This window comes from Lissotriton helveticus, chromosome 4_1, assembly GCF_964261635.1.
Source record: "Lissotriton helveticus chromosome 4_1, aLisHel1.1, whole genome shotgun sequence".
NCBI lineage: Eukaryota > Metazoa > Chordata > Amphibia > Caudata > Salamandridae > Lissotriton > Lissotriton helveticus.
The window spans coordinates 1,616,864,880-1,616,890,671 of NC_136063.1; the positions used below are offsets into that span (position 1 = coordinate 1,616,864,880).

A 25,792-nucleotide genomic window follows, 5' to 3' on the forward strand; every position below is an offset into this window, starting at 1 on the left:
ATAGGTCTGATAATCTTTAAAAACGTTTTAATGAAGTGTCGATAGAAACTCGAAAATTCCAAGAATTTCCTGATCATTTTAACAGTCTTTGGGCAGGCCAATCAACCAGAGCCTTCACCCTATTAAAATTGTCTGATATTAGAAAACCCACTATTCCTCCTAGGCATATAGAGAAATTCCCTTTCACTCTTTAAAACACTTTTCTAAGTTGTTTGGGTTGTTCTTCCTGTGCTTGTGAAAATACAGTCATGTCGCTCCTACCAATTTGTATTACTTGCGCATTGTTCGGACAACATAAACTAAGGGCTTGATGTCAAGACTGATTCCATACAAATCGGTGTGACTTTAGCACTAATGTTGTCCAAAAGAAATATAGCACAAACATGGGTGCAGATATAACTCCCTCCTTGAGGTACTGGAAGAGGGATATGGACTGGTGAATGGTGGCAGAAAAGGCCGTCTATACTAATAGGGGATGCCCTCAAAAATGGGGGAAGGTGTGGAATAAATGAAATGATTTCAGAGGTAACCCATGTACTGCCCCAATGCCACAGAGGGGGTGGGAGGAAATACAGGAGGAAATTGATTAAAGAGGGAACAACAGATGAAACACCTCGCTAAGTGGAATTAAATGATCCAGAAGTGAAAAGATATTATTTTGCACGTGTGGAGATTGCAACTGTTTCAGTGTTTTTTAAATAAAAAGATTATAAAAGAAAGAAAATGACTGATTCCAGACACTCACGCAAGATATGTTGGCCTATAAACCAACTAGCTCTCAGTACCACCGTAAGCCACCCTAACCTATCAGGGAGCGAATAGTTTCTGGAAACCACTGAACATGACAACTCTGATTCCTCATGAATCATAGAAACAGTTTAGAACCTTTTGCTCAGTCACTCATGCTCACTTATTCTCAGAGAAATATACAGAGAATACACCGTGGGTCGATTTCAATAATATTTATTGAACCAACGTTATTCCGGCATAAAATACGTGTGCTTCTAAGAGAATATAGACAGAAGCAGATAAACGTGATTACAAGCAACAACAACGTACATAGTAGATATAGTTCTACCATGGTGCTAAACAGTTGTATATATGCAGGCATATAAACAAAATAGTAATCTAGCGTACTCCTACTATGCAAACCCTACTCTTGAGTGTACCTTGAGTGTGTGTAGGTGTAGAGCCAAGAATTTCCCCAAGAGGCGATCCAACCCCATTACCTGATGGGATAGAGTGAAGGGCCCGCCTTGGTCATGAATTGGACACCCCTCACGAGATGTCAGACCGTTGAGTGGTGATTTCTCGGCATGCACGGACCTTTGGTGTCAGCGGAAGTACCTCCTCTACTGATCTATCGAGATGCTCACCTTTTATAATAGAAAGCAGCCTTGCGATGTACGCATAGATTAGTGATGTTGGGGATTTGTAGATAGCCCTGTCGCCCCATGGCTGAAGATAGTGATGACATTTGTACGTAGTAAGGAACGAGACCTTGCACCTGATGTTCAGGGCATTGTGGTAATGTTGTGTGAAGCTAGATGTAAAACAAGTTTAGTTTCAGAGAAACGAATCCAGCATTATTGTGCATGCAAACGTATGCAAAAGGTCACAGCTTAGAAATGTTGTTTGTGAGGAAATAGGCTGCTTTGCTACATGGGGCTAACATAATATATAACAATATCAGAATATGGTCAAGGTAGATTACCACAAAAGTGTATTTAAATACAGCACCTAAAAAGTGTTGAAAAGCAGCAGGGGTGTTTTGGAGACCATCTCTCATCACCAGATATTATTTGTATTAACCCTATTTATTACTGAATGCTGTCTCCCACTCATCCTCGTGTCTAAAATGGACCAGAGCATAAGCCCCTCTGAGATCTAATTTCGAAGTGCCTTTACCAGTTTTCACTTGATATAATAATACTAAGTTAATGGGGAGTGGATGTGTTTCGTAAATGCTAATCGTATTTAACTCTATGTAACTGATGAATTCCCTATAGTCACCATTTGATTGGGGGATAAAAGATAGGGGTGCCTCTACCATGGAGGTAGAATGATTATTGAATCAGTTGGCTAAGTTCTTCCTCAGTATTTATTCAGTGCCAGGTCTTCCTTAGGTGTTAATAGATCCAGTCTTCCATAGGTATCTGAGGTCCAGAAATGAAGGTCAATTGCACAGTCAATGTCTTTGCTGCTTTCTAGCTGAACATATCTTTAAAGTCTTGATAAGCAGGAGATACATGTAAATCTTCACCAGTTGCGCCGAGGGAGTGCTGCAGGGCGGTGGTCTAGCAGACTCGGACATAAGACGGACAGAACTCAGAGTAAGGCTTTCTCTGAGTTCTGTCTGTCGTTTGTCCGAGTCCTCTACCCCTCCCCCACCCTGGCCCTCCCCCGCCCCGCCTCACCGCCCCACAGCACTCCCTCGGCGAGCTGCCACTGATCTTCACTTGTTCTTGCAGGGTAAAACATGTTGAAAGCTGTTTAACGTCAGTTCTAAGTCTTAACCAATACTTTGTTGGCAATACTCTGAACTTAAAATATCTATTTTTCAAAAATCTATTTTTCTTGCCAATTAATGTTAACAACCAATTGTTCTGACCCCAAATGTAAATACAGGAGAAGAGATAATGTCTTAAGTTTTGGATTTAATATACCCATAGTACAGTACTAACAAATTTCGCTCTGTACAACTCTAGATGACAACGGGGGGCCCTCTATTCCCAGCACTACCTCTGCTAAGGTTTTCTGAACCAGCAGATTATATTTTTCCACAGAAATAAGTTTTTAATAGCAAACACTTTTTGAGATGAAAGGCTTGTCTAGGATTTGCTCTTCAGAGAGACGCCTGTTAGTTTCCCTAAAGAGTAGGACGGACCTGTATGGAATGACCACCTTGACCACAATATAAACAAAGTCTTCCCCTTTTCCGCATTGTCTTTCCTTCAAAGTTCGACATGTAGATCTGCAGAAATTCCTCACTCTTCTTGTCAGAATTCAATGTGTCGATATTACTTGGAATGAACCGCCTTGGTGGAGCTCCACTAGACGTTGACGAATTAGCTTTTTTACGAAAATATGAAGCAAAGAGAGGTAGGAAACATAAGGAGATTTGGGAAAACAAAACAAAGGTGCAAAGAACGCAAATTACGGGGAGCCAACTGAGAATATGGGAACCATACAAATAAGCACTTGAGAGTCACCTTGTTCCTGCTCCCTGGCAGTTTAAGTCATCCTCAATGCAGTTGTTCTGTCATCCTGATTGGTTGACCTAGAAAACTTACCTGAGCCCCTTTATCTCAGCCGCAACCGCCACTCTCCTGTCTTTCACAGCATCCATGCTTCCAGTGTCGATTTTCCCCTGCATGTATTTATTATTTTTTCACCTATCCTTTTCTATTGTCTACTGTTAATTTAGCAAGTCATGACAGGGAATTAGAGAATTTTGTCAAACTGACTTCTCCTTTCATGCAAGTTCTACTTTCCTCTTCTTCAGATAATATTCAAATTTGGTCCAACATACCCAGAGGCTTACCATAGCGTTAGCCACAGCAGTCATGGAATTGTGATATGTATGTTCAAATACTTGAATATATGTTTCTCTCCCATGAACATATCTTCTAGGTCACCAATACCAAAGATGTTCTTCTGAAGAATGTGTTATCAGTGGAAAAGTTCAGGTTTGCCCGCCCTACTCACAATTCAAGTAATCATATTGTAGTTCGTGTTTATCCTCTCATCATTTTACAATTTACATTTACTCATATTTTCATTTTTGATTGTAACACTTTAAACTATTATTATATTTCGTATGGTTTGTTTTACATCAGTGGATGACATATGCCACTTTTATGTATATGATGCTTGTCTATTTTATGCATTTGAATATAAATCCGAATAAAGATTTTTGATTGATTGATTGAACTGATAAACCATTACATAATTAACAGGTTAATCAATTAACATTAATTACTATATACTATTAAAACACTATCCGAACCATCCCCTAATGACCCCAACAACTTGAAAAAAACAATTAGCCAATCCTATAATTTTATGACTAAAAAAAAGAAAAAATAATTAAAGAAACAAAATGGAAAGATAAACTAATACATTGAAACAATATAATAATAAACAATATTATTGAAAATTGCATTTTAAAGTTGGATAATATTGTAATAAGCTAAAAAACTGATATAATTCAACTTCAATATTTTTGCCAACAATATTTTTGTGAACAATATATTTTGTCCACAATCTCATGGGTAGTCAATATTTTGGAGTCAATATTGTTGATGAATACACTGTTCTATCTGGTCCAGGAACCCATGCAAATGTTCAATTACAAGCCTTACAGCTAGAGAGGTCTACTTCGAAGCTGGGGAACTGAGTTCAACTCTCGGCAACGATGCTCAACATCCTGTGATTCTGGGCAAATAACTTAATCTCCCAAGCCTATCAAAAATGAATGTGCCCATCTGTAACAAGACTTGTGCTCACGTAAAGCGCTCTGAAAACCCATTTCTCAGGTCTAGTTCACGCTATATAAAACTCTAAAAAACGTGAAGGGGATGTTTGCTGGGGTACTCTGCAATGACATCCTTTCTGTGGATGATTTCACTGACCCAGTGCAAACCTCTCACTTTGTTTTATAAGTAAGCACCAGACCCACTCTAGGGCACTATCAACCACCTCTGACTAAGCCAGACTTTCAGCAGCATAGTTTTGTTTCTCCTTATGGGTCTTCAGTCTAACTGCGGTTTGAAGTTGGAAAATGTACTTCACATAATTCCCCAAGGTCTCATCTGACAACATGTTTTCTGTCTAGATTCCCCTTGCAATAGATGTTGGTCCCAGACTGAAGAAGTATTTAAATGACACCCACTTCTGAAGAAAGACCCCTGCTTTGGAAATTACATGATGCATAGTTTCCCAAAAAATCAGTTTCTGCCATGGATGCGAAAGCTGCTTCACGTGAAAAAGACAGGTAAGTAGGCAGTAAACTCACCACGGAAGGGATAAAAGCAGCAGTGCCTCTGCCACCCCATCCATGCAACAGCTTGCTTGTTGACCATAAAATGCCCCCCCCCCCCGGTCTATTTAATTCTGCTGGTTATTTGTTGTACCATTTACTTGATTTCTTCTCAATCTGTAGATATGTTCTGATACTGGGCATCTAGGGTTAATAGATCACAGGTGTGTGAAGGATTTATTTCAGCTGCTGTATAGGTCTTTTTGAACCCCAGTGAATATATTCAAGTTGTCTAGCTGGAATGGTATGTGTTTCATTCTGCTGTGGGGCCTGACATTATACCATGCTTGGGCATTGAAAGGAGATTAGGGGATAGTCAGACCATAGCTGTATCTAAACCATAATAATGCCAGTTTCCAGAGTGCGATAAAATAACAAATAAAAAAGTGAACAGGTTGGTGGGGCGTGCTGAATGCTAATTGGCTGGAGCCAAGGCCAACTTATGTTTTAAAAGGTCTAATGCAGTTTAGAGGTGGTTATTCCCCTCAATTCTGACTTTAATTTGCATCATTTCTGCATTTTGTGAACTTTATATTCCTTTTAGTCTTTTGCTGTAGATGCCTGGCTCCATTATCTCACCTGTCTCTAAGGAATCTATTATGTTTATTTTATGATTTTAAATTTCACTCTATTATTTTAACTATAACTATTTTTTTTGTAGTGGTACAGGCATGGTAGCCCATGTATTCACAACTAGAGATAGAGGAACATGACCTGGTCATGTCCTTCACATCTTAACATAAGAACACTAAGAATGGCCAGGACACTGAAAAATAGTATGGGGAGTACTCCACCTGCGTCGACAAAAGATTTGGGAGAAATTGTCTCACCCACAATTATCATGGCATGCTTCATCATAGGCGATTTTCAACACAATGGTAGGTAAGTACCATCGTGGTGAACTCCATTGCCGGGAGTTCTTAGATAAGTGAATATTGGATAATAACAGGAATCCAAGTGAAGATAAAAAATACCTTGAGGTATACCCAGGAGTTTGGCCTTTATTGTGGTACTTCAGATATAATTAAAATCACTCACAGTTTCAGATATAGGATGAGATTTAATGACTCATCCACCTGTGTAATTATGCCAACATGTTTCAGCCATTTGCAAAGCCCATTCGGGTCTCTGGCCTTCGTCAGGGCTCCTATGATCCCTGCCTAACTACACATTCATTCCATGTAGTAAAGTGAGGCCTAATGCTCTCACCTTTCCAGATCTAATCCGTAAGAGATAAACCTGTGGAAGAGAAACTGGGAAAACAGGAAGACATAAAGAGTCGTAAGAGACTTTTTACTTGTAGAGGTAGGCCACTCACCCAGACTAAGTAGACACTAAAACACATTCTTCTTGTTTGTCGGATACAAACAACAGAAAACCACATTCAAATCTCTGTTGAACCAATCCTGGTGAAATAGTGAGTCAAATGCAAAATACCTGCAAAACCATTCCTAAAACACACTCCTTGTGAACATGCTTAGGTGTATGTTCTCATACAAACTTGTATAACATACACTTACCCTGAGCTCAGGGTGGTTCGAGCTATTACTCGTCAGAATAGGGAGACACTCCCCAGTAGTCACACACTGATAAAATAAACAGAGAAGGGAGTAGACAAAGAGAAAACATGGAGTAATCTATTGTCAGATAAAATGATATTGCGGCACGGCTAATGCCGGTAGCAATCCTCATCGCACCAATAAATACATTTTTTTCTTTACTTTGGACAAAATCTGATGTAATTTTTTTGCCAATTTGTCAATGTTTTACCCATATACATAAACATACACAAGAGGCCAGACCTGATGGAGAATTTTGCAGCATCTCTCCCGTCCTTAAGAGTTTGAGAGAGCACAGCCAGGGCGTCCTCTGGGTCTTGTGGCAGCACTTATGCAACCGTCTCCTAAAGGGAGAAACAGCCCAATAAGGACACAGTATTCACTGGCCACAATGCCAGGCTGGGAGAAGAAAACATTTTCTTCCCAAATGAATCCAGCCTCTTGGATTCCCCATCCAGATGGGCAGAAGGGAACGCACCCTGGGACGTAAAGGACTGCACAACCGCATCTGGGGTGGGGTGTTGGCTGAGGAACTTTAGGTCGCCCGGAACTGGGAGATGGTGGCATGCGATTGTCCTACTCATAGGAGCCCCTGTGCTAGGCTTGGACCCTGTGCCTAGAAGGACATCAGTAAGTGCTTCATTAAAGGGCAAAGGGGGAAGCCCCAGGCTGAAGAACTTTGGTCAGGAGATTAGTCCTGACCTCAACCGAGGGCAGCTCCAGTCCAAGGACCTCAGCTGCCCTCTATAACACCATGGCATAAGATGCCCCCTCCTTCGTAGCCATAGTTGGCAGGGAAAGAGCATACCTGTATCTGGAGTAGTGTCCAGTCCACTGGCCTCCCCAAGTTCCCCATACCAGTCCAACTGCTCTGCAGAGTCACCTTGGTGATCCAGAGGATCCATAGACCCCTCCCATTCCTCAGGGAGCAATATAGAACCTCTTGGTTCAATCGACGTTGTTCCGACTTCGTGTTGTCGGGGATGGGGCTGGTACTGGCGGCACTCCGGGCACCGGCGGCGCCGCAGGCACCGACTTCAGGTCTGACGGCATAGGAGGTCGCGGTGGCACAACCAGCATCAACCCAGATCTGGGATAGGATCCCTGAGGCCCCACAGGCGCCGTGGCTGGAGCTAATGGCATTGAATCCGACAGGGCCCGTCCCAACCCCACAGGGCCTAAAGACCTACCAGAGGGGTCGGTCCGCTAAATTACATGGTGCATGGCCCCAAAAAACTCTTTAATCTGAGCAGGGGTCGCTCCGACTCCTAGAAAAGGGGAGAGATGTGAAGTCGAACCTGGCTCCGGCACCGCAGAACTGTGCCTAGAGCGTCAGTGCTCCTTACCTCCGTCGTCAAAGGACGACATTCAAGGTGAAGACGAAGTCTGCTTGGACTATTTCTTCTTTTTGTGCCTCTTTCCCGAGTGTCCAATGTGCTTGAGTGGGATGAAGAGGACTTGGTGCTCCAGGAGCGGTCCCGCAATCTCCTCTTCCTCGATCGGGACTGGGACATTCGCGGAGCCTTGCTCGATGGTGTCAGTAATCGGGCCGCAAAGAGCTTCAAAGCCTGCTCCCTCAAGGTCTTAGGAGCCATGACCCGACAGTCCGAGCACAGCGTTGGATCATGGTTGCACTCGAGACACCGTTGGCATATGAGATGAGGGTCAGTAACCGACATCGGGAAAAAAATTCTGTAAAAAAACGACAAAGGGGTAGCTATTCCCAGATTGGCGCTTAACTGGCGCAGAGAGGAAAGAACTGATGTCTGTGCACTTGCTCAGCAAAAGTTTCCGGATCCAGCCTGCTGGCTGGGAAATTCAAAGGCAAGGAGTCTGCAGCTAAAAGTCTCAATCAGATATACTTTTTTGGGACAAAATTAGTAATTTACATGAAACTTTCCTGCTGTCCCAATCTCTGACATAACCCAATCCAAATTACACCTTTCTGTAGCAGTTTTTTGGACACTTTCTACACTTGTAAATCAGGTTTTCTGACTGACACTTGCCCTGCAGCCATCATTGGCCCCATACTTAGATAGCTTATCAATTCAGTTATCCTCACTTACTCAGTGTCTCCCCCTGGGAAATAGCTTTTGTAGACCAGCTGCTAAAAACAAACACAGAGAACCAAAGCACTTGGATGATCCTACTTTTTTCTTTGACTACAGGCCCATCACATTGCTGCTTTTGCTGATCAAAAATCTTGACAAGGAAATTAACCAATAGCTTTTGAACTAGTTAGAGACCAATATCCTACTCGATGACATACAATACAGCTTTAGTACAAATCATAGCAAAGAGACTGCCCTGATAACGACTGCAAATTCTATACATTCTCTTCTTAATAAGGGTCACTCTGCCACCCTTTTTTATTACTAGATCTCTCTGAGGCCTTTGCCATTGTGGCACATTCAGTTCTGATTAACAATGTGGCCAATATAGAGATCTGTGAAGCCCCTTGGAATTGAATTTTCCCTTTCTAACTCCTCACAAAGGGTATCACTCTCCCCTTTCCAGCCCCCTGTCATAAACACCCGTATGTTGTCCACAGGGCTCCGCATTCAGTCAGACACTCTTCAACATTCACATGAAGCCACTGGCTAAGCTTGTCCAGTCCTTTGGCATCCAAATTGTGTCTTATGCTGATAACACCCAGCCTGATCGTGAGTTTCTCTGAACAGTTCTTGAGGCTTCACCACAATTTCAAAGACTGTCTCTCTTAGTAGCACACTGGATGGTACTTTTGCTGCCTCATATTTAATGGGGATAAGATGGAGATCCTGCTTTTCAGGCAATCCTCCTCATCATGGTCTCCAGCCTGGTGGCCTGAAGAGATTTTCTCCCCGTTTCATCCACTACAGCTAGAAATCTTGGTATCAAGATTGATTCCCATTGCTCCCACTTTGCTCATGTTAACACAGATTCCACCACTTGCTTTTCACTCTTGAAAGCTCTGAGAAAAAATCTTTGAGTTCATTCCAATTGCTACCCACTTAACTCCAAACTGTGCCATCAAAACTTTAATTTTAGATAATGGCAACTTCGTCTTACTAGGACCCCCCAATTATTTAATTTACCATCTCTAAACAGTTACTTACCAGTCTTCAGCGCTGGAATGCTCAGTCTTGAGCGCCTGCTTGCGCTATAGACATCGTACAGTAATTCATTCATTTTCGGTTTGTTTGTGCTATGATCTTGAGATGTAGGGCTAGCTTGAGGAAATCATTCAAGTATAGGAAGTTTTATTCACTGGAACTTTGGGCCTAAAGTGATAAAGGAGTTGGTTGAGTTTTTGTTGTGGTTTTTAAAGGAAGGGTAGAAGGAGTTGGGTAGCTCCTTACAATCCAGGTTTGCAGCGTATACAATGGACACCTCACCCCTTTTTGGCTTAGTTTATAATATAGGGTATCCGTGTGTTGAAGATCAAGATAAGATTGGGGGATGAGTTCCAAATGAGTATGTCAAGAAATGTGATTGCATCTGTGCCTGTGGGGGTATCAGGCTGATTAAAACGTTGTGATTTATTCACATCTTTATTGCTTTGGATGCTTAAGGAAGTTGGATGCTTCTAGAAAACAGTGGTTGAGATCAATTAAATGGCATATTTAGTTGGTTTTTCCAGTTGAGCTTGTGTTGTTAGCCAATAAGCAGTGCTGCTGATGACCCTGCTGTGGTCATATGCTTTAGTGATAGTGGGAGAGCTGTAACTATGATCCAAGCTTTTGCCTAAAGCATGGTTAAGTCATGATGTGAGACCCATTGTTGGCTTAAAGCAGATGAATATCCTCTCAAAGGCTCTTCAGTCTTTGTCAATACCCTATGGGGCAGATGTATCATCATTGTATTTTGCGAGTCCTTAATAGCGAATTTTACCGATTCGCTATTATGGACTTGCAAAATGCAATGTTTGTAGGTTTCGCAAAAATAATTGTGATTCCTACATATTGCTTAGCTGCAAACCGCAAGGATACCTTCCCATTCATTCCTATGGGCCTTGAGGCCCATAGGAATGAATGGGAAGACATTCGCAATTTGCGAGTACCCAATAGGTAGCCGCAAATTGCGAATGCAATTTCAAGGGTGCAAGGGTGCCAAAAGGACACCCTGTTGCACCCCTGAAATATGCATTTGTGGACATGTGGCGCTTTAGGGCATGTATGTTCGCCACATGGCACTCAGTAAAATGCAAAAAAGTTAATTTTTCTAGGAAATCGCAAATTACCACCAACTTGAAGTTGGTGGTAATTTGCGATTCCTTAAGGCCAGATCGCAAATTTTGGGCGCTTCCAAAATTGCATTTAAGGAATCGCAATTTGTGATTCCTTAAATGCATTCGCAAAATGGGGAATTGCTAATTTTGCGATTCCTTATTTTGCGATGGCCTTTTGAAATCATACATCCCAAAAGGCTTTTTCCCATTAGCAAACGGGAAAACCCATGATACATCCGGCCCTATATCTTTATTATGTATGCATGTTTTCTTTGTGTGCTAGAGTAACCTGCTCCATTGAGTTTGTGTTGAATGTGTGGAGCACTTGGATATGCTAAGTTCCGAAAGCAGACATGTTAGGAGTTAAGGCTTACTCATTACAGTTTGGCAGACATGAGGTAGCAATACTCTTAACCTGCTCGTATTGACCCATTTAAGAGAAAGATTGGCTGGTATTATTTTGGAGCTGTCTGGTATGAGACTCCACTTGTCTGGAGAATTCACTATGCAACAGCACCCTAAGTATGAATTACATTTACAAATGGACCCTGAACTCTCACATTGGTTGGAGACAGCAGCCGTGATCTTGAATTATTGTTTATACCTTTGTTCATCTTTCATTACATTCTTGCTAGGCAAGCATGATTGCTGCAGAAAGAACCTTACTATGAAAAGTCAGGATTTTCTTTTGGTGGACATTTGTGAGTAGAGAGTATTTTAAAAATCAAGTCCTATTCAGGAAACAAACCTTGAACTATTTTGAATATTTAACTTTGAGCATTAATAAAGACTTTAAGGGTTGTTGCAATTAAACACACGGTTTAACACTGTGCCAGAACAGAAAGAATTCTCATGTCAAGATAATGTTACATGTGATTATGCATGAAAAAATAATGTTTTTAGTGATGGATGAATCATCAGTTATAGGAAACACAGAATATTAATGCCTGGTAATTACAATTACAGTGTGACAAAGAGTCAAGTAGGAATTTAGCTTATTTTCTGCACAGAGTGCATGGTTCCGAAACTTGTGGAAGTTATCTTACTGAGAGAGTGTTGATGAATAAGTTACTTAACTTTGGCACCGCCTTATCTGGTAGAGACTCTATCTAGCTAAAGATTCCTTACCATAGAATTATCCCCAGGTGTCAGACTGGATCCAGAAATCATTGGTGAGTAAAGTATTAAAGTTAAAGTGTTGATTGACAAATTCATTGAAAAGTTTTATGTATAAAGTACAAGTTAAAGACAATATTGTCTGGAAATGTCTCCCGCTTAATTCACTTGTGCTTGATCTGTATTTGTGTCCAGATAACATGAATGAGTGTCTAGTGAAGTTCGTGGGCTAGGACAGCAGATCCCAGGAAGTCTGGGTGCCCACAGTTATTAAAATGCCTTGAACACCTTACCTGAGTCTTGTTTTCGATATTGATATGTGGAGAAGATGAATTCCCCAGTACAATAAAAAACACAAAATTCTCTAGATGTCTTCACACCAAGCCACCTGCCCCTTTCAATTCAGCTTAAGAAGCAAGAAAAAGGGCCAAGAAATTCATAGTATGATATTTACCCGAGGGCGCCACAGAAGTGACTGTCCTTTCAAACTTAGGGGCCTATTCACAAACTAGATTTTGTAGTATGTTTAGTAGTACTGCAAGAGTACTACTAAACGCTATTCACATACCTTACGGTGAAGCTCTGTGCCTTATCCTCTCCTATCTGTTATGTGCAGAGATATCCGGCTGACTGCGGAAATCTTCACACATGTAAGCAAACGTTTTAGTAGTAAATGGGAGAGGGATAGAAGGGACGGTCTGGAAAATGGGAAACTATTACCACTGAAGCGAAAGGGTTAATTAAGAGTAAGAAGGGGTTAAGCGAGCGACTGGAAGGCAAACAAGCCCACCCACAAAAGAGTAAGCGTATTGAAATTCACAAACTGCCCTTCTATTGTTATTATAGCCAAAAAGGACCCAAAACTGCTCTAAATGTACTCCAGGTTAGAGCTGGAGTAAGTTTAGCACCAAAGCCTGGCAAATCATTGGTGTTGCAACACCCTTCCATAGAGAATAATGGAGGTAGGGACATAAAAAGAATCCCAATAGAAACTAGTGTTAAAATAAATGAAATTACATACCCTATTTAATTTAAACATATAAATACATTTTATTTCATGTTAACAAATAATCCAAAAAGAAAACAAAAATATCAAAATATTTAAAGTGAAAATTCTAAATAATAAAAAGAATTCAATTACTGCTAATTTTATACATCACTTTCAATTACTGTAAATAATTTTGTTTTTTAATTTTAGGTAGGATGTTTTCATTAAACTTCAGATAAATAGTTGCATTTTAATTTTATATATTATATAAAGAAAAGTAAATGTCTTTTCTAATGCTGTAACATTTTACTATAGTAGTCAACTTATAAAATACATATATAACATGAATTACGATTAACATTTAAATCAAAAAATGTATTAATTTTTTTAAGTTTAACACACTTTCAAACTTTTTCCTGCACTTCACCATATGAAGATCTCTGCCCTGATTGCACAGGTCTCCCACAAGTGTGCAAAATGACAAATAAGGGCATAAAATCACTATTAGTAATAGCTTACGGTCGTATTTGTTGTTTTTAATGACTCCACCCCCTAAATCAGAGAGGGGGTACACACATTTACACTTTTCAGTAACTTTACACTTGAAATGGTGAAAAGGCAAAAGTAGCAAAGTTACACAGGAGTGTAAGAAAAAACGTACACATGTAGATTTACTCATGCATAATGTTAACTTTTTGAATAGGCCCCATGTGTGCTTTGCTAGGAGGTCTGCACTACTTTGAAAAATCAGTCATGCTCATTAATAGCTCTACTTTTGGGCCTGCAGGCTCCTTACATACCAGGAGATGGCAGTCGACAAACCCAATACCTTAGTCACAGTGGCGCCATATACTACCCAAGCACAATTTATGTCCACCCACCTGTATTGATATTCTTCCTGGCGAGTTGCCTCTGGTTCGAAAACATTTCCAGAGGATCCAGCTCTCCGACTCGTTCTTCCTGGTCAGATTCTGGGATGGTAGCACACCCGCCTAATGGAAATATATAAAAGTACAGTAGATAAACATATGTTCTCGATTACAACAAAACAACTTTTCTCCTATGTATGTGCATTCGTACATTTTGACATAACTTTTTCCACACAGTGAGTTTTGTAGTACTGCGAATAACTGAAGCAACTGCTGCCAATTTAAATGGTGTTCTCACAAGAATGTTAAGGTCACGCAATCTATTGGTATGTTGATAAATTTTGCAGCTAACAAAGGAAAAAAGCCTGTGAAGTCATATAGGAAGTGTACAAATGCGTATGTTTACCAGTCTTAACCTTTGGTGCAGGGTTGTGGGGTTACTGTCAAGCCAAACACAACCAAGCTGAACAAAATCGTTTTTGCAGGTGTTTTTTTGGGAGTTACACGTATTTTCCCACTTTTATGGTACACGAGAAATTGGGGATGGGTTATGTGGCTGATTTTTTTTTTTTCAGAACAAATTTTATTAGTGTTATGGCAGTTGACAGAATACAAAAGAAACACTGCTTCCAAGATTGCAGAAAGACAGTGAGCATAGAAGAGCAACAGCGTTCAAGAAATTCAGTCAAAATTATCCAACACCCCCCTCCCCGCATCCCCACCCGGGTCCCACCCCCCTCCCTGCACGGTGTTCATATTGTCCAGAAACAGGAGCCAAAGCAGCATGGTAGCGACAAGTGGACAGTTCACATGAGGGTAGTATAGACGTGATCTATATCAGAGGCTTGTGGCGCTGGGGGTCCAGCAATAGGCCCCTATAATCAGCCCATTTCTTCCAAATCCTATAATGTTTCTTGGGGCAGCCTCTGGCCTCAAAGATCGGGCGTTCCAATCCCATGCTAAAGTCCATGCCCCGCTTCCACACCCCCACCAACGGAGCCTTGGGGGCTTTCCAGGCTTGGGCTATATCTCGTTTGGCTATTGTAAGACCCAGAAGGAGCAAGTGTCGTTTATACAGATTACCCCCCACTTTCTCCATAACGTGGAGCAGGCCCAGTTGCGGCGTGCGAGGGAGCTCCCATGCCAACACTTCCTCCAAGCATTCCCACACACCGGTCCAAAACCTCTGCAGCCGTGCACATCCCCATACTGTATGTAAGAAGGAGCCTACCTCACTGCCACACCTCAAACAATCCGGGGAGGCTATCAGCCCCGCCTTCCACAATCGTTCCCTCGTGTAGTATGCCCTGTGCAGGTATTTAAATTGAATAAAGCGCAGGCGCACCGCTATCGCTGCTCCCTTAGGGGCCTCCAGGGCTTCTCTCCAGTCCTCCTCCTCCAAGTCTCCCAGATCGCTCTCCCAGACCGCCCGCAACTTATCAAGAGAGGGGGAACAATGCGTAACTAATGTTTGATAGATGGTTGAGATTTTTTTTTGATTCCAATTCCCCCATAAAGACTTTTGCTTCCAGGGGACTAAACTCCGGCAAGGACGACAAGTCCGCTAGTGCGGGGGTCAGGGCGTGGCGGAGCTGTAGGTACCTGAAGAACTGGGACCGGTGCATATCGAATTCATCTTGCAACATCTGGAACGATTTGAGGACTGTGCCCTTCAGGACGTGGCCCAGCGCCGAAATGCCTATGGCATCCCAGCCCTCAAAGCCCCGGAGCGCAGCCAGGCCGGGCAGTCTCCCATTATGCCATAAAGGAGTTTCGCCCGTGAGCGTGTTCCACCATCCCATGCGGCGGAGCGCATCGCGCCACACTTTGAAGATTACTTGCGTGGCCCTCGGAAGTCTCTTCCGGATAGTCGCCGAGTATAAAATAGTATGGAGCGTGTGTGGGTCCATCATATACCTCTCTAGGGCATAGGTCGGGTCAGTGCGATCCCCGTACCACCATTCGTTAAGAACAAGTAGGTGCGATGCCTGATAGTAGGACTGGACATCAGATGCGGCCAGTCCCCCACAGTAGGTCGACAGGAAGCAGGTGCGGAGCGCCACTCTTATCGCTCCACCGGCCCATAGGAACCGACCCAGAGCCGAGTTCACCTGACGAAACCATTGCTGCGGAATTGGGTACGGGTAGTTCTGCAATTGGTACAAGATTCGGGGTAGGGCCACCATCTTAAAAATGGCCGAACGGCCATAGACATTTAGAGGCATCCTGGACCACATCAGCATATCTGAGCGGATCCTGTCCCAAACAGGCACTACATTACGGGACCATGACACTCCCTGCACATCAGTTAGAAAGACACCAAGATATTTAAGGCCTCCCGCCGCCTCCTGAAGGACCGAGGCCCAGGGACCCAAAGTCCCCCTGTCGCCCAGGACCCACAGCTTCGACTTCTGCGGATTGAGCCGGAGGCCCGACACTTCACCGAAAACGCGCATTATTTCAAGGACCCTCGGCCCCGATTTATTGAGGTCCGTAAGGAAGAACAGGACGTCGTCCGCATATAGCGCAATCCTGTCAGACGGGCCCCCCACCCACTCCACACCACGCAATTGGGCATCCATCCTCACCCAGGCCGCAAGCGGTTCCATAGCCAGGGCGAACAGGTAAGGTGAGAGAGGGCATCCCTGTCGGGTGCCACGACCGATGAGGAATGTGTCAGAGGTGGCTCCCGCTATTCTGACCGTCGCCGTCAGGTCCGTATATAGCAGATGAATGTACGACAGGAAACGTGGGCCCAGATTGAGCCGGAGGAGGAGGGCTCGGAGGTATGACCAACTCAGGGAATCGAAGGCCCGGTCCATGTCCGCCAGCAGGAGGGCCGCGGGGATGCCCGCTGCTCGTGCCGCCTCCACCACCAGGTGAGCGCGACGTATGTTGTGTCTTGTAGCCCTGTGAGGCATGAAGCCTGCCTGGTCGGCATGGATCAGGTCCGTGATGTAAGGGAGAAGACGGTTCACCAACGCCTTAGCCAATATTTTTGCTTCAAAGTTCAGCAAAGAGATCGGCCGATAAGAGTCCGGGCTGTCTTGGGGCCTTCCCGGTTTGCAGAAAACTACAATCTCAGCGTGTCGCCAGTCCGCTGGCAATCTGCCAAGCTCCCGAGCCGCCTCCAGTGCCTTCCTATAGCGCATCCCCAATTGGAGATGGAACAACTTCATAAATTCGCAGGGGAACCCATTGGGCCCAGGGGCCTTGCCCGTGTTCAGGCCACCCAGAGCTTCCCCAAGCTCCTCTGCCGACAGTGGGAGGTCTAGGCGGGCCCTCGCCTCATCCGAGAGCGCCCGGGGTGGAAGGTCTGCGAGAAATCTGTCAATCTCTTCCGCTGGGAGAGATTCTCGGGGGGCATACTGGGTCTCGTAGTATTGAGCAAACATCCGGGCCAGGACCTCAGGGGCCGAGATAGGGCCGCCCGCGGCATCTCGGAGACCCGGCAGGGGCTGGGCTTGATAAGTGCTTTGACATAGCCTATATAGCATTGTGCTAGACTTGTCCCCCCATTGATAGATTCTGCTCTGCGTAGCGAGCCAGGCCTGTCGGGCTTCGTCTAACAATAGCGAGGTGTATGACTGCTGGAGGTGCAGGAGCCGGTCCACGGCCACTCCATCCTCCCCCGTGAGACATCTGGTCTCCTGGTTCCGCACCCGGTCGGCCGCCTCCTCCACCTCCTGCCTGCGGGCCCTACGATTCGCAGCGCACCACGCAATGTCCACGCCCCGAAGGACTGGCTTGAGGGCCTCCCACAGGGTCATGGCATCTATACTCGGGTCCTCATTCTCTGACCAGTAGTGCAAGATAGCCTCCCTCATGTGCGATTGATAGTCGTGGCGCTGCAAGTGCCACACAGAGAGGCGCCAGCGAAACGGTTGTCGCCGCACACCGAGGCTCAACGTCAGGGCGACCGGGGAGTGATCCGACAGGCCCCTCGGAAGTATGGAGGTGGAGTCGATTCTGCCCAACCAGGGTTGCGGGACGAATAGGTAGTCCAAGCGCGAAAAGGATTTGTGGACCGCAGAGACAAATGTATATTCACGATCACATGCATGCTGGTGGCGCCAAGTGTCAATCCATCCCATCCCCTGCGCCATCCTACTCAGCCTCGTAGAGGCATCTGACAATTGACCACCCCCAGGCCTACAGCGGTCAAGTCTCCCATCCATCACATCGTTCCAATCACCACCCACTACTGTCAACACATGCGGAAGAGTCGTCCATACCCCGAACAGCCGTTCAATCAGGGCATCTTGGAGTGGGGGTGGAGCATACACACTCCCGAAAACCACCGGCTCACTCCCCAGACTCCCCTTAACAAAGACATACCGACCATGCACGTCCAGCCATTGTGTTTCATGTGTGTAGGAGACCCTCCGGTGTATGAGAATTGCAACTCCTCTGGACCCTCGTGTAAACCCAGCATGGAACACCTGATCATACCCGTATCTGCGTAGGCTCAGAACCTTGGTGCCCAAGAGGTGTGTCTCCTGAAGGAGCAACACATCCGCTCTTTCAGTCTTCCCCAGACGTAGAACTGCACTTCGTTTAATTTTGTCGAGCATCCCTCGCACATTCCAGCTCAAAATTCGCATTGAGGCCAGCGGGGGGCTCGTCCCCAGTACTTCAGCCGCCATCAATCATCCAGATTCCGAAATCGTCGGGCCACTGAGGCCACACACACATGCTCAGTCGTCTCCAGGTTCCCATGTACACCGTGCTAAGGCTCTTCCCAACTTCCCTCCCCACCATCCCCGGAACCCCCAAACCCCCGCCCCTCCCCCTGCAAACTTTCCCCAGACCCCAACCACACCAACAACCTCCCCTCCAACCCCCCACCCCATACCTCAGCAACATTGAAGTACCTGTCGCGATGCAGGCAATCTCAGCCCTCCAACGGGAGGCCCAAGACCCACTGCACCAATGGATCCCACCCAACTACCCACAAAGTGCCCAACTACTTCCCACTCAACACCTGGGAATGAACTCCGGGAGTAGGCCCGCTCTCGCACGAGCGTCTCCCGACCAACCGTCCACCCATGAACAGGAAGTCATGAAGTCAATCAGTACGTGGCATGTCGAAGAGGAGCGGCTTGCTCCGGCCACCAAGGCGTCTCACCAACCCTGTAGTTCCACGGTATGCACCAGTACAAGCGTGGGGGTCTCAGGATTTCGAAGGAGAAGAAGCCGTTTCCTCCGGAGAGTCCGCCGTGGCATCACTCGGAGGCGGGCGCTTTTGAGAGCGCGACCTCCAGTTACTCTTACTGCGCGATCGTCTGGGCGTTCTCGGGGGTCTTTCGGTGGTTGACGAGTCTGAGCCCCTCCGAGGGGGGGTGTTCACCTTGACTCGCACCGTCTCGTCCGTCCACTCAAACACTTCTTCCGGGGAGTTGAAAAACTGAGTGCGAGATTGGAAGACCACGCGCAGGCGAGCCGGAAATAGTAGAGCGTAAGGAATCTTGAGTTCCCGCAGCCGTGCTTTTGCCGCAGTGAATGACTGTCTCTGCTGCTGAACTAGTTTAGTGTAATCCGGGAACACAAGGATCTTATGATTTTCAAACATCAGTGGGTCCCGGGCGCGGGCTTGCCGTAGGATAACATCTCGGTCATGATAGTTGAGCAGTTTGGCTATCACCGAGCGAGGGCGAGCCCCAGTGGGCGGTTTGGGAAGCAGTGCCCGATGTGCCCTCTCCACCACAAAGCAGCGCGACAGGGAGTCCGGGGGGAGCCACCCCTCCAGCCACTGGGTCAGGAAGGCCTCCATATTTCCTTTCTCGCAGTTCTCCGGGAAGCCTATAAAGCGTAGGTTATTCCGTCTGGCTCTCCCTTCCGCGTCCTCCACCCGCAGTGCCAGTCCCTTCTGTATCCCTTCCATGGCAGCAACTCTCTTTTTGAGATTCACCACGTCGTCTTCAACTTCAGTGATACGGGTTTCTGTTTCGGTGATTCGTGCCACTGCGTTGCGCAGATCCTGTCTGAGCAAGGTCACATCGGCCCCAACTGCTCCGATTTTCACGTCGAGCATGTCCCTCGCTTGTGTGATCGCTGCCATCAACGCCGCGTTGTCCGGCCCAGAGCCCTTGGGTCCTCCGGACGCCCCAGCACCTCCACTGGGGCCCGCGAACTTGTCCATCGGTCCCTGTTTGGGGGCATTCCCGCTGTTGCCCCCTCTCGTCATGTTGCCGGCGGAGTGATGACCCCGGGTGAGGGGGGCTGACAGACTAGGGGCACCCCCGGCTGAAGGAGTAGTCGCAGGCAGCAAGTGTCCCCGAGGCCGCCCAAGTATATTGTGGCCCCGTCGGCGATCGAGCGTGGCGCACGCTGTGATGAAGTGACTGCTGATCACCACCCTATTAGTGGTCGGAGAGGCGCTGCACCACGGTGCACGCGGTCGATGGGGGTCGCCCACCCCTCGGAATGGTCTGACTGGGGCGCCCCAGAGTCCGCACCACGCTCTCAGGTGCCAAAAGTGGGCCTGCCGGCTGGGTTGGCGGCCTGCAATAGTCCGGGAGGGGGGGGGGAGGGGGAGGGGGTCTCCTCATTCCTCGCCGCGGTCCGAGGCAACCGCCGAGCGCGCCCTAGGTGTCTGGCGCCAGTGTCCGGCAGGGGCACGCTTCAATGAAGGTGGAAGCAGGCAGGAGAGCTGGCAGAGCGCTCGCCCGTCCGCCCTGGCAGTAGTATTGTGCCCCGCGGCTCGAGACCGCCGCCGAATGGGGCAGACACGTCCCCTCCCCCGCAGCACCACGGCTCCTTACCCCCACTTCGAGCTCCTTACCCCCACCTCGAGTTGGGTTGGCGGCCTGCAATAGTCCGGGATGGGGGGGGAGGGGGTCTCCTCAGCCCTCGCCGCGGTCCGAGGCAACCGCCGAGCGCGCCCTAGGTGTCTGGCGCCAGTGTCCGGCAGGGGCACGCTTCAATGAAGGTGGAAGCAGGCAGGAGAGCTGGCAGAGCGCTCGCCCGTCCGCCTTGGCAGTAGTATTGTGCCCCGCGGCTCGAGACCGCCGCCGAATGGGGCAGACACGTCCCCTCCCCCGCAGCACCACGGCTCCTTACCCCCACCTCGAGCTCCGTGTGCGCTCCGACTGCTCTCTCCCCCAGCCGCCGCGTCCGCCCTCGCTCCGGATGGCTGCCCAATCTTCTCCGCCGCTCCGCAGCGTTGCGCAGTGTGTCGTGGGCGAGGCGGCACTTCCGGCCGGCGCCACCCGGCACCCAGCTACTTCCGGTCGGGCCGCACTGCAGCGGAGGGCCCGGCTGTGGTTTGCGATGCAGGCCTCGTCGCCCGGCGGGCTCCCAGCCGCCGTAAATCACTGATCCCGGGCCGCCGGGACTCCGAAATCACTGTCGGGGGATCCCCGCGGAAGCCGCTCTCCGCCACACAAAGTAGGGTGCAGATCGGTCAGGGCGACGCAGGATAGCAGGAGGATAAGGTGACGGCGGGACGGAGCTCACTCAAGCTGCGTCCGCCATGATCGCCGTCTTGGCCACGCCCCCCCATGTGGCTGATTTTATTGCCTTTGCATCTATGTTACTTTGACTTTCCATATGGGAGAATGAATCCTCACACATCACTTAACCGCAAGATTATACTGTATTGCATGGCATACGACCAGAGACAGTCCATACTATGGCTTAAACATATTACGTACATTACGTACATTGCTGACTTATTGGGGATACCCTATTTATATACTAATGCCTCAAATATTAAGAAGAGTGAGATACAATGGATCAAAATCAATTCAGGGCCTTCACCTTATCCCACAGAGAAGGGAAATCATTTTTTTTAATCAATGATAATCGAATGCGCCCAAATCCAGACCATAGGTGATATTAAACAGTACATCTTATGAGTATCTAATTCATGGGAGAGGTCACTTTTAATGAGATTTCTGGAGGCTGGGGGGTCCGGTCATTTGGAATAAATTTCTCCCAGTGGCAATTTGATTCAGACCCTGTTGTGACCTGCCTATGTGAAGAGGCTTCTCCTCAATCTTTTGCATTTTGTTGTTTTCTGTACATTTTACCTTCTCTTTGCACACCGTTTGTTAATGCTAGTACTTGAATTTCTCCGTATTTTATTATTGTTTTATTATTATTTCCTATATACCCGAATAAAGACATTAAATGAACAATGGTGCTCAATTTATTGACTTTTGAAGGATAAAGTATTGTCAACGCTGCCAAGATTTGAACTATTGACCTTGAGGTCTCAAATATATATTGGCATCTAAGGTTACACTCGCTCAGCTGCAACCTCATCAGCGTAATCTTAATGAGTCTACTGCCAAGTGTGGTGGGTAAACTTGTCCAGTCTCCATGATCATTCAATGGCGGGCCTCTCATTTGGCACTGCTAAGAGTGGCAAAAAGTACAAACTTTGATGCTGTTTTTAGGTTTCATATGAAAACCGACTGCAAGGATACAAGGGAACATATGTATCGCCAAAGTTTCATGCTTAAAAAAACATCCACCCAAAAAAGTTGAAATGCATTTAATTCCGAAATCTAGCTAGTGCTCTTTATTTTCTATTCCTACTCCGGTCCTATTATATATGGGGCCAAGTGCTTAAAAGTGGATATCAGTGTAAGTAGTCGTTTTTAATGGGATATTCTTGGAAATTCAAGATTTTGTTTGTGTATATTTCCAGACTGTTTTAGCAAAATAGATTTTTGAAGTTTATTTCTCTTCCGACCTTCTTAGGAAATATTGTTACTGCACTGTCATGGCATTACCCTAGGGTTTTACAGCTGGAGTACAAATTTGTAATGGAGAAAAATGCCGGTTTTTAACAATAAGTAAAACTAAATGTGATTCCATTTTGCCAACTATTTATCCTACACAAATCCCCACAAGTAACATCTGAAGGACTTCGGTGGGTAAAAACCCTGGACAAGATGCAGTTGGCACCTGACTGATAAGAAGATCAGTCCCAAACATAATCTGCGCCCGATTTCAGATTTAGCGCAAGACTCAGAATGAGCCTCTATTTTTACACATGGATTGCTACCGTTTTAACGACATGAAAGCTGCATATTGAGAACTGGACAGAGACCAGCAACTCATGTATGGTACTCGTGCTGGTTTGCAGCCACCTCAGCGGAGGGAAAGGAATGATAGAGATGGCAGAAGGCAGGGCCCCTATTAACCCCGGGGCGGCTCCTCCGTGAGAGGGGAGGAGTGTCACCCGGCAACTAAAATGCCCCCAAAAGCCCCAGAGATGAAAAATAAAATTTTAAAAGTTAATTTATTACCATTTTATTTTTCAATCACCAGTCCCGAACCGAGGGTCAAGACGGGGCGGAGCTTGCTGAGTGGCAGCAGCAGGGAGGAGGGTGGGCTGCCTGGGCAGTACAGTTCAAAGTGTGCAGGGTTAATAGCATGACTTCAGCGCCAGGATTGGTTAAGGTAGTTGGCTGGGAACCGCACCGAACACCGGGATCCAGTGAGGAGGAAGACATGTCGAAGATAAAGGGGTTTTTATTATTTTATTTTTACCCATCACTCATTTGCCAGCCCCACCACTCCCCATTGATGCAAGCTGCCACTACTTTAAAGTCTGGCAGTGCAGTGTGAAAATCCGTAGCACTGTATAGTGAAAATGGAAAATAAATATGCATCCCCATGTTTATGAAAAGTTGCATGTTGATCATTCCACTGCCTAATAAAAAGCCCTTTAGCATGATGCCAAACATACTAAAGCACAAAATTCGTTTAGCACGGTCTTCCCTCTCAAAGATTTGTTCTCATTGCTGACTATTCAGTACAAAGTTCAGGTGAGGTAAGCCACTTACCAGTACAATTTCACAGAAATTGTACATGACACATTAGAAAATCACAATATAGTAACAGTAAGTGGTCGTTCTTAGAAACCAGCTACCATTCCAAACACAAGGTGACTATATATATTTCGACTCTGCTCATGCTATACAAATACCACATATATCCATACATAGTTGCAGCACGATATTCCACTAACCCCATGTTTGTATCAGGTCACAATATTTTAGTTCATTTGGCTTTGCCCCTGTTAAACTCCCACTGCATAGATAAACAGGCATTGGATGTCAGACTTGGCTTTGCAAATGATTATTTTGTATTTCATTTGTTTAGTTGGGGAATTTGCCAGACCTTAATCAATCTAAAATAAAGGAAATACTTTGGCTAAAAGCAAAAGTATTTTAGTGTGACAAGCACACATTGTCATAGCAGCCTCCTGCACTTAAGGGAAGTACTTTGTGTGTGGATGTGCTCTCTGTGAAATGACAGAAAGTTACTCAAAGTGAAGTTAGAGAAAGGCTGCAGTGGGTTGAACCATTGCCCCATTGTAGTATGCTTCTCAGCCTGGATGACTTGTGTGAGAATGTTGGAGTGCTTGAGTCGTTTGGTGACAGGCTGAGCAGCATAGAGGCTGCTCCTGGCGGGGCTCTTTCTTTGTACAACTTATGCCTAAAATAAACCTACATGAAAATTACCTCTGCTGGACTACTCATTTTATTATTACATTTGGCGACGTTTTGGAAGAACCTGCCTGTGCTACCTTCCAACAAAGCTTAAACTACTTCAAGGTAAAGCGCCGTGTTGAATTTGTAATGGGCGTACTAAAGAAACCTGGCACTATGAGCCCCACCAGTGACGTTGCCATCGGTCGCCCACAACTGAAGTGTGCCAGTTCCTACCTACAGGTCCTGCTGCCTCCCAGTTCCTGTCTGCTGACCTGCTGACCTGCTGTGTGCAAGTCTATGCTGTATTCTGCTGACCGGGTTGCTGAAGTGCCACGGTCCTGTGCTGCTTTATGGACATCCATAACAGAAAAGACAACTTTTTTTCCAGTTGGATCTGCCTTGCTGCCTGCCTTCAGTTTTTGATTTCCTTTGACCTGCCACTACTCTACAACAACTTTTCAGTGCTCCCTGCCCTGCTGATGTACAACTGTCAAGCGCTTCTTTACTAAAGGACCATCTATTTGCCTTGAACCATGGCTTTCAAGTTCCTGCCTCATTTTGTTTTTGCCTGCCAAGTTGCCCAGTTGTGTGGAGTGGCAACCTCCTTTTACACGTACTTTCAAGTCTCTATTGACTTCATTCCGAACTCTGCCGACATCGATTTTGATCTGGTTGTGTACTGCACCGGTAAGGCTTATGCGCAATATTATGCCAGCTTGGGTCTGTTTTAGGCACTTATTATTGCTGCTACACGCAGCCTTATCATCATGCTGAGTGTTGCATCATATGGAGGCTAAATGCGGGGAAGTCAGGCCATTGGTGTTCGAGTGCGCTTGTGTGAAGTGAAATCTTTACATTACATTATTTTTCTCTGGTAGCCCCTTTACAATTTGACAGTTGTAATGTAAGGTTTAATCAATGGGAAGGCATTAACTTTTTGCAATTTTCTTTTTGCGAATCGCAATTTGTTAATGCATTTCAAGGGTGCTGAGGGGGGTCCAAAGGACGCCCCCCCTGCACCCTTGAAATGTTTTTTTAAGTGCAAGTTTCACACACACATGTCCAAAGGACATGTGTGTGTGTAACATGACACTTTCAAAAATGCTTATTTGAGCATTTTTGAAAGATTTCGCAAATTAACACGAGGGTCAACCTCGTGTTAATTTGCTCCTCCTATTTCAGAATTCGCAATTTTGAAAACATTCATGCATTGCATTTAAGGAATCGCACAAATGCGATTCCTTAAATGCAATCGCATTTTTAGGGAATGCAAAAAATGCGGTTTAAGAAAAAATGTTTCATGCATACCAAAAAGTGATTTTGGAATCGCAAACGGCCGAATTTTCCGATTCGCACCGTTTGCGACTCCAAAATCGTTTGATGCATGTGGCCGTTCGTTCCTTCCAAGCTCTGTGCTGCTTCTGGTTGCTGGCATGCACGCACACGCTGTGTGCCACCAGGCTTAATGCCACAGCGCGTGCCGCCATCTTGTGGTTGATCAATGCCACAAACAACAAGTGTGTATTCTTGTGTCTATCAAGCCAAGTTCTCTGATTGT

At 45.9% G+C, this 25,792-nt stretch overlaps 1 protein-coding gene across 3 annotated transcripts in view; it reads right to left on the reverse strand.

Annotated features, from left to right (window-relative positions):
* Nucleotides 1-25,792, reverse strand: part of BBS9 (Bardet-Biedl syndrome 9) — a 1,968,820-nt gene that overhangs the window by 110,183 nt on the left and 1,832,845 nt on the right. For all 3 annotated transcript variants that reach the window (XM_078688232.1, XM_078688235.1, XM_078688233.1), the window contains one exon: nt 13,796-13,906. In XM_078688232.1, the coding sequence (XP_078544358.1) occupies nt 13,796-13,906 (111 nt within the window). The remainder of the gene's footprint in view (nt 1-13,795; nt 13,907-25,792) is intronic.